The following is a 14,220-nucleotide window of genomic DNA, read 5'->3' on the forward strand; positions in this document are numbered from 1 at the left end:
GGGATTCAAATTAAAACTTTTAAATGAAACATCTTTCTTTTAAAAAAATAACTTATTTTTATTTCATGTGCATTGGTGTTTCATCTGCATGTATTTCTGTGTGAGGATATCAGATCCCTTGTGATTGGAGTTACAGATAGTTGTGAGCTGCCATGTGGGTGCTGGGACTTGAACCCTGGTCCTCTGGAAGAGCAGTCAGTGCTCTTAACTGCCGAATCATCTCTCCAGCCCCCTATATATTCTCAATATTTACCAATAGCATTGAACAGCCCTTTCCATAATTTTTATGGCTTCACAGTATTTCATACTAGGCACATCTTAAAATGTTTTGTATTCTAAATCCAAGCGCTGAAAAGGGAAACTGGACACAAAGTCCCGGTCCTGACCAATGGGCTGTTCACAACTGTCAACTGCTGAAAACAGGAAAAGCAGATTTCTCCAGCAGAGTGACACTGGGTGCATCATCAGCACTCCAGGGCAGGTCAAATGCCAAGAGTGCTGGCAAACACAAAATGGCCTTCATGGATGTGTGTGTGCGCGCACACACACATGTATGCACACGTGATTTTAGTTTGTTTTGATTTTCATTTTTTTAATTGCTGTTTGTTTTTTTTTTGAGGGAAAAAGAATATGAAATTGGGTGGGTAGTATGATGGGAGGGATCTGGGAGAAACTGGGGGAGAGGAAAAGACTATGATCAAAATATATTGTACAATAAAAATAAAATGAAAATTAAAAAATTTGCATAATTGAAAAAATGCATTGTGTATTATAGAAGGTGCAGACCATTGCTAGTATGAAATGTACTGTGTTGTCAGTCTTGAAGACAAACACACACTTCTCCTGTGTGTCCTTCTAGAAGGGCTGTGTCTTAGCTACCCTCTGGTGGTACGGAGTTTGCTTTGCAGCAGCAGTAAGTGGCTTCTTTCTGTTTGACCTAGAAGGAGTGGCGACAGGACATGCATCTGGAGAACAAAGACATCAGGCTGACCTCAGCCGTACTGGAGGTGGAACTCCTCCAGACTTCTGCTGTGTCAGTCCCAATATGCTCCGACCCTGGACGGCTGGTGACAGCAGGACCCACCACCGGAAACCACCAGCATGGCCAAGCGGACCCCTGCATCCCCTATGCTGGCCAGGCGGCTGGGAAGAGCCTCTGTGTTCCTGAACACTCAGAGTTGAGCTCGTTCCTCATGGAGGGGAGGTGAGTGTGAAACAGACCATGGGCTAGGCATGGAGCTGCTAAAAACTAAGTTTTTACAAATACACTTTCCTTCATTTTGTGGGGAAGATTCCCAGAAATTTTATAAAAACGTTTTCAGCATTAATATCTTTCCTGGTTTATTTTGGACAAGGGCTACTTTTAAAATACAATAAACTTAGCTTCAGATGATAATAAAAACAGAAAGAGTTGTCTAAGGCTGTGGTGATTTCGCACGATATTTAAAATATTCCAAATAGTATATAATTTTGGAAGTATCTGTAAACTATATCTTAGGAAATACTTTGTTTCTATAAACATAGCACTTGAATTAATTTAATAATTTTTTAAGTCAAAGAAGCCTGGGTAAGAGGGAGCTGGGGCAGGCAGGGATTGGCAAATATGATTGGGGGTGGGGGGAGAGAAAAAATCCCTGAGCTGACATATACAAGAATAGCTTTTGATAAACCTTAAAATACTTGTTCATGTAAAGAGAACAGACCTTATACATCAATGTTCACACCACAAATTCCTAGCTTTCGCTTTTTATATACTTTTTGGTAATGCTGAGAGCATCACCCTTTGGGTGACTGTGTCCAGCTAACTCAGGGAACGTTGAGCTCCTTGCTACAGTCGACAGAGCCTTCTCTGAAACTTTATGTCACCTCCTGAGTGTGGTAGTATCAGAAAGTGGCCAGGCTCTGAGCCGGAGTCCTCATGAACAGCGTAACGATCTTACAAGAGGACAAGCTGGTGAGGCCTTACTCCGCCTTCTGTCTTCTCCTTGTGAGAATGTAGAAAGAAGAGTTTCTCAGCTCTGAGACTGTAAAAGCAAAATTAGCCCATTACAAAATTAGTCCAAATACAAAAGGTATTTTGTTATGATAGCACAGATGGACGAAGACACAGAGCATCTCTGGAAGGATTCACGTATTGTATGTTTGAGTGCTTGCCTGAATATGCGTGGGGTCACTAGACGCATATTGGATCCTCTGGTGTTGGAGTTACAGGCAGCTTTGAGCCACTCTGGGTGGGTGCTGGGAGCGGAACTTAGGCCTTCTGTGAAAGCAGGAAGTACTTTTAACTGCTGAGCCATCTCTCTGGCCCCAGACACAGCATACCGAAGAAATATTTTCATATTCATGTTCACAACAGCATCAAGAAAGCATACGCATGTATAAGTGAATTGGGGTCTATGCCTACAACCCACTTAGCCTCTAACAGGACGGGAATTCTGATGCTTATGGTAACATGGGCAAGCCTTGAGGGCATTGCCTAAGTGGAACAAGCTAGTCACACGAAGACAGGGCCTGTGTGATTCCTTTTACGTAGGATACTCTGGAAAACATATTTAGAAAGACGGAAAGCACCATGGTGGTTTCCAGGCTGGGGGACGGTGTGATGTGGATTCTCTTAGTGGGGCAGAATTTCAGTGTGGTCACATGAGTTCTGGACATGATTAAAGTACTTAGCATCTCTGAAAGACATACTTAATGTGGCTAAGAGGATAAATTTCACAGTGCGCGTTTCACAACAATTAAACATAACCACGAGGAACGAGAGTGGTTATTCAAGTCCGCACTTGCACATCCTTGCCAGAACTGTTGTCATTTGCTCTGTTGATGGTGGCCGTTCTGAGGAGAATGAGATGGAGTCTCACAACGTCTTATTTTGGACCTCTCTGATGGCCGAATACGCTGAGTTCTTTTTCAAGTATTCATTTGTTCATTAGCTGTTCATTGACTGGATGGCTTATAGGGTTTTTGGTGTTTAATTTTTGCAGTTCTTCATGTATTTTGGGCACTAATCCCCTGCATGATGGGCGGTTGGCAAAACTGTTTCTCCTCTTCTGTTTCTTTACTTTAGTGACTATTCTCTTCGCTGTGGAGAAGCTTCTTAACTTCACACACTCTTATTTATTTTATTTCAATTTTTTATTGGCGTTTTGCCTTGTATGTATGTCAGTGTGAGGGTGTTGGATCCTGGAGTTACAGACAGTTGTGAGCTTCCATGTAGCCCTAGCTGCCCTGGAACTCACTCTGTAGACCAGACCAGGCTGGTCTCGAACTCACTGAGATCTGCCTGGTCCTGCCTCCCAAGTGCAGGATTAAATTGAACAACTGAAAGGAAATGGATAATTTTCTGGATAAATATCACTTGACAAAATCAAATCAAGACTAGTTAAACAAATTAAATAGACCTATAACCTCTAAGGACATAGAAATAGTCATCAAGAGTCTCCCAACAAAAAAAGCCAAGGACCTGATGGTTTTAGTACAGAATTCTACAAGATTTTCCAAAGAAGAACTACTATCAATGCACCTCAAATTGTTCCGCACAATAGAAACAGAGGGAACATTGCCAAACTCTTTTTATGAGGCTATAATTACCCTGATACCCAAACCACACAAAGACATTACAAAGAAAGAGAATTACAGACCAATCTCACTCATGAACATTGATGTAAAAATACTCAATAAAATACTGGAAAACCAAATCTTAGAACACATCAGAAAAATCATTCACCATGGCCAAGAAGGCTTCATCCCAGAGATGCAGAGATGGTTCAACATATGATTATCTGTCAGTGTAACCCACCATATAAACAAATGAAAAACACCCCACATGATCATCTTATTAGATGTTGAAAAAGCCTTTGACAAAGAACAACATTCCTTCATGATAAAGGTCTTGGAGATAGCAGGGATACAAGGAACATACCTGAACATAATAAAGGCAATATACAGCAAGCCAACAGCCAACATCCAAGTAAATGGAGAGAAACTCCCAGCGATCCCACTGAAATCAGGAACAAGACAAGGTTGTCCACTCTTTCCATATCTTTTCAATATAGTACTTGAGGTTCTAGCTAGAGTAATAACACAACAAAAGGAGATCAATGGGATACAAATCAGAAAAAAAGTAAAACTCTCACTATTTGCTGATAATATGATAGTTTATATAAGTGACCCCGAAAATTCTACCAAGGAATTTCTACAACTCATAAACACTTTCAGTAATGTAGCAGGATACAAGACTAACTTGAAAAAAATCAGTAGACATTTTTTATACAGGTAATAAATAGGCCGAGAAAGAAATCAGAGAAATATCACCCTTTATAATAGCCACAAATAACATAAAATAACTTGGGGGTAATGCTAACCAAACAAGTAAAAGACCTGAATGACAAGAACTTAAAAACTTTGAAGAAAGAAATTGAAGAAGACACCAGAAAATGGAGAGATCTTCCATGCCTTTGGGTAGGTAGAATTAACATAGTAAAAATGGCAATCTTACCAAAAGCAATCTACAGATTCCATGCAATGCCCATCAAAATCCTAGCAAAATTATTCACAGACCTCTGGAGAACAATACTCAACTTCATATGGAAAAACAAAAAACCCCAGGATAGCTGAAACAATCCTGTACAACAAAAGAACTTCTAGAGGCATCACAACCCCGAATTTCAAACTCTACTATAGAGCTGCAGTAATGAAAACAGCCTGGTATTGGCATAAAAACAGACAGGAGGACCAATGGGGATTGGATCAAAGACCTGAATATCAGTCCACACACCTACAAACACCTGATTTTTGGCAAAGAAGCTAAAAACACAAAATGGAAAAAAAGAAAGCATGTTCAACAAATGGTGCTGGCATAACTGGATATCAACATATAGAAGATTGAAAATAGATCCATATCTATCACCATGCACAAAACTCAAGTCCAAATGGATCAAAGACCTCAACATAAAACCAATCACACTAAACCTCATAGAAGAGAAAGTGGGAAGTACACTTGAACACATTGGCAAAGGTGACCACTTCCTAAGTTTAACCCCTGTAGCACAGACACTGAGAGAAACAGTTAATAAATGGGACTTCCTGTAACTGAGAAGCTTCTGTAAAGCAAAGGACGTGGTCAGCAAGACAAAATGGCAGCCTATAGAATGGGAAAAGATCTTCACCAAACCCAGATCAGACAGAGGTCTGGTCTCCAAAATATACAAAGAACTCAAGAAATTCGTCATCAAAAGAACAAATAACCCAATAAAAAAATGGGGTACAGACATAAACAGAGAACTCTCAACAGAGGAATCTAAAATGGTTGAAAGGCACTTAAGGAAATGCTCAACATTTTTAGCCATCAGAGAAATGCAAATCAAAACAACTCTGAGATTCCATCTTACACGTTTCAGAATGGCCAAGATCAAAAACACGGATGACAACTTATGCTGGAGAGGTTGTGGGGAAAAGGGAACACTCCTGCATTGCTGGTGAGATGCAAGATGGTACAACCTCTGTGGATGTCAGTGTGGTGATTTCTCAGAAAATTAGGAAACAACCTTCCTCAAGACCCAGCAATACCACTTTTGGGTATCTATCCAAAGGATGCTCAATCGTACCAACAAGGACATGTGCTCAATTATGTTCATAGCAGCTTTATGTGTCACTGCCAGAACCTGGAAACAACCTAAATGCCCTTCGACTGAAGAATGGATAATGAAGATGTGGTACATTTACACAATGGAGTACTACACAATGGGAAAAATGATGACATCTTGAAATTTGTGAGCAACTGGATGGATCTAGAAAACATCACATTGAGTGAGGTAACTCAGACCCAGAAAGACAATTATCATATGTGCTCACTCATAAGTGGCTTTTAGACATAAAGCAAAGAAAACCAGCGTACAATTCACAATCACAAATAACCTAGACAACAATGAGGACCCTAAGAGAGACATATATGGGTCTATTATACATGGGAAGTAGAAAAAGACGAGATAAGACCTTCTAAGTAAACTGGGAGCATGGGGATCATGAGAGAGTAGAAGGGGAGGAGAGAGGCAGGGAGGGGAGCATAGAAAAATGTAGAGATCAATAAAATCAATAAAAAAGCAATTGCGTTAGAAGGGTCTGTTTTCTGAATCAAGAGTTGACTGTAGAGGAAGACGTTGTCTGCGAGGAAGAGGCCACATTGTTCTTGTGGGGCGGTAAGTTCATCAAAACTGTAATTGTTGATGCTGTGCACTTAGTCACAGGCCTTCAGAATAGTCAAGCAGAAAGTGACCTCACACAGGAGGGAACCACAGCCATCCTCATGCCGTCTCCTGGTAACGACTTAAAAAAGCAAAAAACAAAACAAAACAACAACAACAAAAAACCAGACAGAAAAATTCTTGAAACTTTACCTGGATCCAAGGCCTGAATCACTCAAACTGACTCTGTGGTCATTTCCCAGACTGAGACACCAGATGAGGCAAGCGCTGGGCCTTGACCAGCCCACCAGGGCAAAGGCCTGTTCTATCCTGATAGGCTAGCATGTTCTCAAGAAGTGTCCAGGAAATACGGTCATCCCTTGGTGTTTGTATGGAATGGTTCCTGCATTCCCTAAGGACCCTCCAGTTCCTCACGTGAAATGGCATGGTATCTGTGTAGGACCTGCATTCTCCTGCAGGCCTTCATCCCCTGTAGGACCTGCATTCTCCTGCAGCAGGCTCTCATCCCCTGTAGGATTTGCATTCTCCTGCAGCAGGCTTCCATCCCCTGTAGGATCTGCATTCTCCTGCAGCAGGCTTCCATCCCCTGTAGGATCTACATTCTCCTGCAGCAGGCTCTCATCCCCTGTAGGATTTGCATTCTCCTGCAGCAGGCTTCCATCCCCTGTAGGATTTGCATTCTCCTGCAGCAGGCTTCCATCCCCTGTAGGATCTACATTCTCCTGCAGCAGGCTTCCATCCCCTTGAAGGACCTGCATTCTCCTGCAGGCTCTCATCACCTATAGGACCTGATTCTCCTGTGGGCTTCCATCCCCTGTATGATCTGCATTCTCCTGCGGGCTCTCATCACCTGTAGGTAGATGACTTCCGGCACCTAATGCAACATGAAAACTACATAAAGAGTTGTTATACCACATTGGTTAGGGAGCAACGACAAGGAACTCTGTGCACGTTTAGTGTTGATGCAGACACTGGAGGTGGTTGTCTACTGCACAGACACAGAACCAGTGATATGATGGAGGTCTTACTGTAGGAAGGATGCCACTGGCAGCATCTGCCAGAAACTGGGGGTAAGGGGATGGGCCAAATCTGCTGTCTGCTCTGGACATACTTTGGTATCTGTTCTCATTCTTTACCATAGATGTCCTTGAATGCTTTATTGATTTTTAACTTAGTAATGATTAGGATAATGTTTTTTTTTTTTTAAATGCGTTCCTCTTTCTAAGTGAGACATCACTGCTGAGCAAGCGCTCCACATATTCCTGATACAAGAATGTGGTATTCCTGAGGGCTGTCTGCTATGGCAAGACATAGCAACTCCAGCTACACCGTGAGCCAATGTGCCTTGGGTCATCTTAGCCCTGCTTGCAATGCCGAGGATCCCAAGGGGGCACTCAGCGCTCCTTCATGCCTCTGTGAACAGAGGGAGCCTGTTAGCAAGGCTGGGATGTATTTCACAGGCCGGGTCTTCTCTCATTAACTTTCCTTGAAAGCATGTAATTCATCAGTGTGTGTGTGTGTGTGTGTGTGGGTGTGTGTGTGTGTGTGTCAGGGACATGCTTCTATTTTCTGTGCAATGAAAATACTTGTCTCTTAATTAATTACCTCAAGTTCACACACTATTAATGATCAATTTTCTGGGCTTTCTGGCTAATTGAACTGAATGACTTCTCTTCTTTGAAGGAAAACAATTGTTTGAATAATGTGTTCATTGCTCACTCTGCTGAGATGTGAGGATCCCCTTATACATGGCAGCAACCCTCCCCACATCACTACTGTGAGGACCCTCTTATACATGACAGCAACCCTCCCCACATCACTACTGTGAGGACCCCCTTATTACACGGCAGCAACCCTCCCCACATCACTACTGTGAGGACCCCCTTATACACGACAGCAACCCTCCCCACATCACTACTGTGAGGACCCCCTTATATATGGCAGCAACCCTCCCCACATCACTACTGTGAGGACCCTCTTATACACGACAGCAACCCTCCCCACATCACTACTGTGAGGACCCTCTTATACACGACAGCAACCCTCCCCACATCACTACTGTGAGGACCCCCTTATACATGGCAGCAACCCTCCCCACATCACTACTGTGAGGACCCTCTTATACACGACAGCAACCCTCCCCACATCACTATTGTGAGGACCCCCTTATTACACGGCAGCAACCCTCCCCACATCACTACTGTGAGGACCCCCTTATTACACGGCAGCAACCCTCCCCACATCACTACTGTGAGGACCCCCTTATTACATGGCAGCAACCCTCCCCACATCACTACTGTGAGGACCCCCTTATTACACGGCAGCAACCCTCCCCACATCACTACTGTGAGGACCCCCTTATTACACGGCAGCAACCCTCCCCACATCACTATTCCCACTGTGAGGACCCCCTTATTACACGGCAGCAACCCTCCCGACATCACTATTCCCACTGTGAGGACCCCCTTATTACACGGCAGCAACCCTCCCCACATCACTATTCCCACTGTGAGGACCCCCTTATTACACGGCAGCAACCCTCCCGACATCACTATTCCCACTTCACTCATTGGCTTTGAAAAGGAAGGATCAGGCCTTTTATGTCTGGGAAATCACTTAAGTCATAGATTGTAAGGTTCTCTCTGACTGCCTGTATGAGGGCCCAGAGAGAGATTGCCGGCACGGTGTGTGTGTGTGTGTGTGTGTGTGTGTGTGTGTGTGTGTTTGGTGTGCATATGTGGGCTATGCATGTGTGCACACATGTGTGTGATGTGTGTGTGTGCATGAGCAGATATGCGTGTGTGTAGTGTGTGTGGTGACGTATGTATGGTGTGTGTGTATGTGTGTGTGGTGTGTATGTGTATGGATGTGTGTGGTGGTGTGTGTGTTCATGTGTGGACTGTATGATGTGTGGGGTGTGTGTATGGGTGGATTGTGTTTGCGCATGCGTGTGTGTGGTGTATGTTCTCGCATGTGTGTGTTTGTGTGTGGTGTGCATGTGTGTAGTGTGCATGTGTGTGGTGTATGTGCTCACATGTGTGTGTTGTGTGCGTGTATCTGCATGTGTATTTTTAGCATTTATTGAGCAACCATGCACTTCAGCAGCAAAACTAGCAAGAATAGCAATGCACATTTAGTTTTGGGATAAATATATGTAGTTCTTGTTCAACTGGGAAAGCCAGCCCCTGATCCCTCATCCTCAATTGACTTTAACCTTCTCATTGAATCTCAGACTTCAGCAATCATCCTGCTGGTTCGAGGCAGTTCACTTGGTAAAGCACCAAAGTTCTAACAATACTAGCTGTTACGTTTACTTGCAGGCAGGCACACTCGAGCAGAGGTCTGTGGTCATGCCTCTTTCAGGACACACCTTTGCCTTTGGAGAACTTTTGCCAGACCGCACAGTCACATTAATAACATGCCTGCATCATTTGAGATACTGTGTTCAATCTGCCATCATACTGTGTACTCGGCCTGTTTGAACTGCCTTGGAGACAACGGTGTAACCAATCTCACTATGCCTTAGATCCCCCCATATATATACATTTACAACCTGAGCTAACTGCGTAGCTTCAACCTTAAATGATGTACTCGCCTGTACCCCTAACTGGAGAACGTGTTTGAGTTGTAACCATTTGCTGAAAATCGCCAACACGTTGGAAGCAACCTTAAATAAGAGATATTCCGTGAATGTTGGAAGCAAATGTGGATACGGCTTTATATTTTTTACATCCGTTTGCTGTTTTGCATGCTATTCTGGGTCATTTGGGGTCAAAAAGGTATATTCTTCCCTTGTTAACTCTGTTGAAGATTTCTGTAGAAAAATATTCCTCACTCCTTCCCCCACTATGTTTTCTGTACTGTTCAGTAAATATAGAACAAAGTCCTCTGTCAGGGACAGATGACACAGAGGGACACCAACCACAGACTACAGAGCGAAGCCCTCTGTCAGGGACAGGTGACACAGACGGACACCAACCACAGACTACAGAGCGAAGCCCTCTGTCAGGGACAGGTGACACAGATGGACACCAACCACAGACTACAGAGCGAAGCCCTCTGTCAGGGACAGGTGACACAGACGGACACCAACCACAGACTACAGAAGATCCAGGCAGCAGAGATGGACCATCAATCACAGACTAGGGAAGATACAGGGAGAGAAGTGAGGATTTCAAATTTAGGTTCACTCTCGGTCTTAATGACTCCAAGAGGAAGTCTCTTTTCATTCCTTGATGACATATTGATGAACTTTGGTGAATTTTTTATACCCTGGGTCCTCACCTTAATGCATTATTGAAGTAAACCTCAAATCTTTGACCTGGTATGTGTCATTTCAACCTAAAAAGCTCTTTTTATTATTTCTTCTCATCTGAAAAAAAATAAGGTGAAGAAGAAACTAAGAAAGATATTTCAACACCATCAGCCTCTTACATGGGAGAGCATGGAAGTGCATACATGAGCATGTGCATGCACACACAAGTCATACACACTCAGATGCCATTTATTATATTTTTCAGCTCCAAATTTTTGTTCGGTTATATTGGACAATTCTAGTCTTTGTGTTGATATTCTAATTTTATTCATTTTTTAAATTTCACTTGACACCTTTAGCTTTTTATGCATTTCTTAGAAGGTAGAGTCTCATGGTACTTGGCTGGCTTTGAATTTGCTGTGTAGACTTGGATGACCTGGATCTTGTGATTCTCCCTGTCTCTACTCCCCAATGTTAGGATAACAGAATCCCACCACACTTGGTTTATACAGGACTGGGGGGTGGGTGGGCTTGAACCCAAATTTTCATGTATGCAAGGCATGAACTTTGCCAACCGGGCCACATCTCCAGGCATGTTTTGCAGACAGACTTTCCGAGGCACTCCTCTGCTGATTAGCTGGGTGTGCTTGGCTTTGAAGGTCAGCTTGAGACAGGGGCCTTAGTAAGTGTGAATTTGCTTGATCGTATGTACGGCATTTTCAGTTTCCTGGTGTGCATGGTTGCTTTTGAAGAGCTTACATTCCTAAGGAGAGAAGAACATTCCTTGTAAAGGTTTAAGTGGGCATGGGGACAGAGAGATGGGGAATGGAAGAGGGTAGTGGGTGGGATAACTTAAAGTGGGGATGTATGAAGAGTCTAATGGAAATCTACTAGTTTATAAATTAATAAAGATTATATATATATTATATATATTACATACCATTTTAGTCTAAACAGAAGTACCCTGTGTAGCAGGCCTTCTTTTGGGCATCAATGAGCTCACAAATAAAGTCACAGAGACTTAATATATTAGTTACGAATGCTTGGCCTTTTCTTCTGCTTGTCTAGTTCTTATAACTTCATCTAACCTGTTTCTCTTCATCTACGTTTTGCCTTGGGACTCTTTACCTTCTTTTCTTTTCTTTCTTTTCTTTTTCTTTCTTTTTTTTTTTTTTTTGGTTTTTCAAGACAGGGTTTCTCTGTGGCTTTGGAGCCTGTCCTGGAACTAGCTCTTGTAGACCAGACTGGTCTTGAACTCACAGAGATCTGCCTGCCTCTGCCTCCCGAGTGCTGGGATTAAAGGCGTGAGCCACCATCGCCCGGCAAAATGTGTAGCCCAGGCTGGCCTCGAACTCGTGATCCTCCTGCCCCTGCCTGCCTCCTTCAGCAAATCCTACTGGCGTGCGCCACCACAATCGGCTACCTTCTTTTCATTATGCATGCCTTGCTTTCAATGCTTCCTCCATGTCTGGCTGACTGGTGGCTGACTGGTCCCAGGCAGCTCCCTCATTGTCTCAAGCATAAATTGTTCCTACTATTTATTCTCTCTACCTGTCAGACCCGCCTACCCCTTTATTGCCTAACTATTGACCATTCAGCTTTTTATTAGACCAATCAAGTGCCTTAGGCAGGTAAATCAACACGTCTTTACATCATTGAACCAAGGCAACATAAACAAATGTAACACATCTTTACATCGTTACAGTAATATTCCACCACAACTCTGCATGGGTAGGGTAGCAATGCTGCTCTCAGAAGACATGGATTATTAAATTAAAATCTCAGTGCCAGTCACAGGATATCTCCCTTTATGTTATTGTTGAGGGAGGTTCTTGGAGGGACACAAAATAACACAGGCTGCTGACATTGTTCTGGGTTGTCCACCAAAACTAGTTGATAAGACCATATTACTGAAGACACCATGCACTCTGAATGCAGGCTATACAGAAATCAACCTTGACTGACCAGGAAACCATTTTTTTTTCTGCTAGGGAACATTCTTTGTACACTGTAAATATGTATTATTCACATTGTTAATAAAAAGCTGATTAGATGATAGCTGGGCAGGAAGAGATTGGGGGACACAGCCTGACACAGAGAATGAATCCTGGGAAGAAGGTCAGAGTCAAAGGAGTCTCCAGCAGATGCAGAGAGAAGCAAGATGGGCATGCTGTACTGAGAAAAGATACCAAGTCATGTGACAAAGCATAGCTAAGAAATATGAGTTTATTTAAATGTAAGAGTTAGCTAGTAACAAGCCTGAGCTACTGGCTGAGTGTTTATAATTAATATTGTGTCTCCATGTAGATTATTTGGGAACTGGCAGGTGGGAAAGAAATGTCCGCCAACATTTTCCTGGTTGCTGGCTTACATAGTGACCGAAGGAGCTATGCAGAATTGCTGGGGGAGAAAAGATATCTACCGCCCCAACTGACATTATATCTTGCATGCAACAATACTGACCTTCTTTGAAGACTGTGCCTACTGTTTGCAATAGTGGCCCGACTATTATGGGAGTAACCAGCTGCTTTCCAGATGGATTTGAGGCCTGTGTCACAGGAGAGTCTACATACCATAGACCTGCTCAAAAGTCCATGACTGGGGAGATGATGGGCCCTGGATGGGCAGAGTACCCATTGTGGCTATGATGACTGGTCCCACTGCAAACAGCCTTCTAAATATTTATGCTCACATCCTTGGATCTGTGAGCTCTCAACTCTGGTCAGAGAAGCTTTTTCTTACAGTGGGCGGTGGTTTAGGCGGAGAATATAACTGGTTGAGGTACCAAGTCTAGGTAGCTGCGAGTGCTTAGCTGTGGGTGAGCTCTTTATGCTAACTTCCTCCCATCTGTGGCTCAGGGAGCATTTGCGGAAGACCAGGTGGTGTGAGCACACGAGCAGGATGGATGGGGAGAAGGGCAGTGGAAAGCTGACTTCTGGATGTGACATGGTTGTAGCACAGATCGACCCAGGGGCTGTGGTCACCTGCACAAGGCCGGCACAATATCAAGTCAGTAAGAACTGCAGCATGGGGGCTGGAGAGGTGGCTCAGCGGTTAAGAGCACTGCCTGCTCTTCCAAAGGTCCTGAGTTCAATTCCCAGCAACCACATGGTGGCTCACAACCATCTGTAATGAGGTCTGGTGCCCTCTTCTGGCCTGCAGGCATACGCACAGAAAGAATATTGTATACATAGTAAATAAATAAATATTATTTTTAAAAAAGAACTGCAGCATGGGCGGCAGAGGGACCTGGAAGCACTCACTCCTGGGCATAGGAGCTGGCAGTTGGGGACAGGCATGAAGAGAGGTAGAAGTCACTGGATGCAGGGGGCTATTAATAACAGAAACACAGGCAGGTCATGGAGATAGGAAGGAGAGGGAGGAGAAATCTCTAGAGGAAGGTGGAGGGAGGCAGTGGTGGACTGATACACTGCACACAGGCATACAATTTCAAAGATGAAATAAAAATATTATTTAAAAAAGACTCGGTAAAGGCAGTAATACTGCAAGCTTATACATCTAGGCCACCCTCTCTTTAAAAAAAAAGAGTAAAAGGAAGTTTTTAAACTATTAACAGTAAGGATTGCTGAATCCTAAAATTAGGTACAATGGTTTAATTTGTTATCACCTTTTACAGTCTCCAAATTACTCAAAATAAGTATAGGCACATGTACTTTTCATTTATATCTCCTTATTCACTGTGACAAAAACAAAAGCCTGTGCGCATACATGTGTGTGTATATATGTATGTCCATGTCTGCG

General features: G+C 43.3%; 1 protein-coding gene across 2 annotated transcripts in view; it reads left to right on the forward strand.

Moving 5' to 3' along the window:
* Positions 1-959: 959 nt before the first annotated feature.
* The window catches only part of Oca2 (OCA2 melanosomal transmembrane protein), a 208,881-nt gene continuing 195,620 nt past the window's right edge, over positions 960-14,220 (forward strand). For both annotated transcript variants that reach the window (XM_041656427.1, XM_041656435.1), the window contains exon 1: positions 960-1,204. In XM_041656427.1, the coding sequence (XP_041512361.1) occupies positions 960-1,204 (245 nt within the window). The remainder of the gene's footprint in view (positions 1,205-14,220) is intronic.

Source organism: Microtus oregoni, unplaced genomic scaffold (genome assembly GCF_018167655.1).
Source record: "Microtus oregoni isolate MIOR12 unplaced genomic scaffold, Mior012 000000F_ref0000247, whole genome shotgun sequence".
NCBI lineage: Eukaryota > Metazoa > Chordata > Mammalia > Rodentia > Cricetidae > Microtus > Microtus oregoni.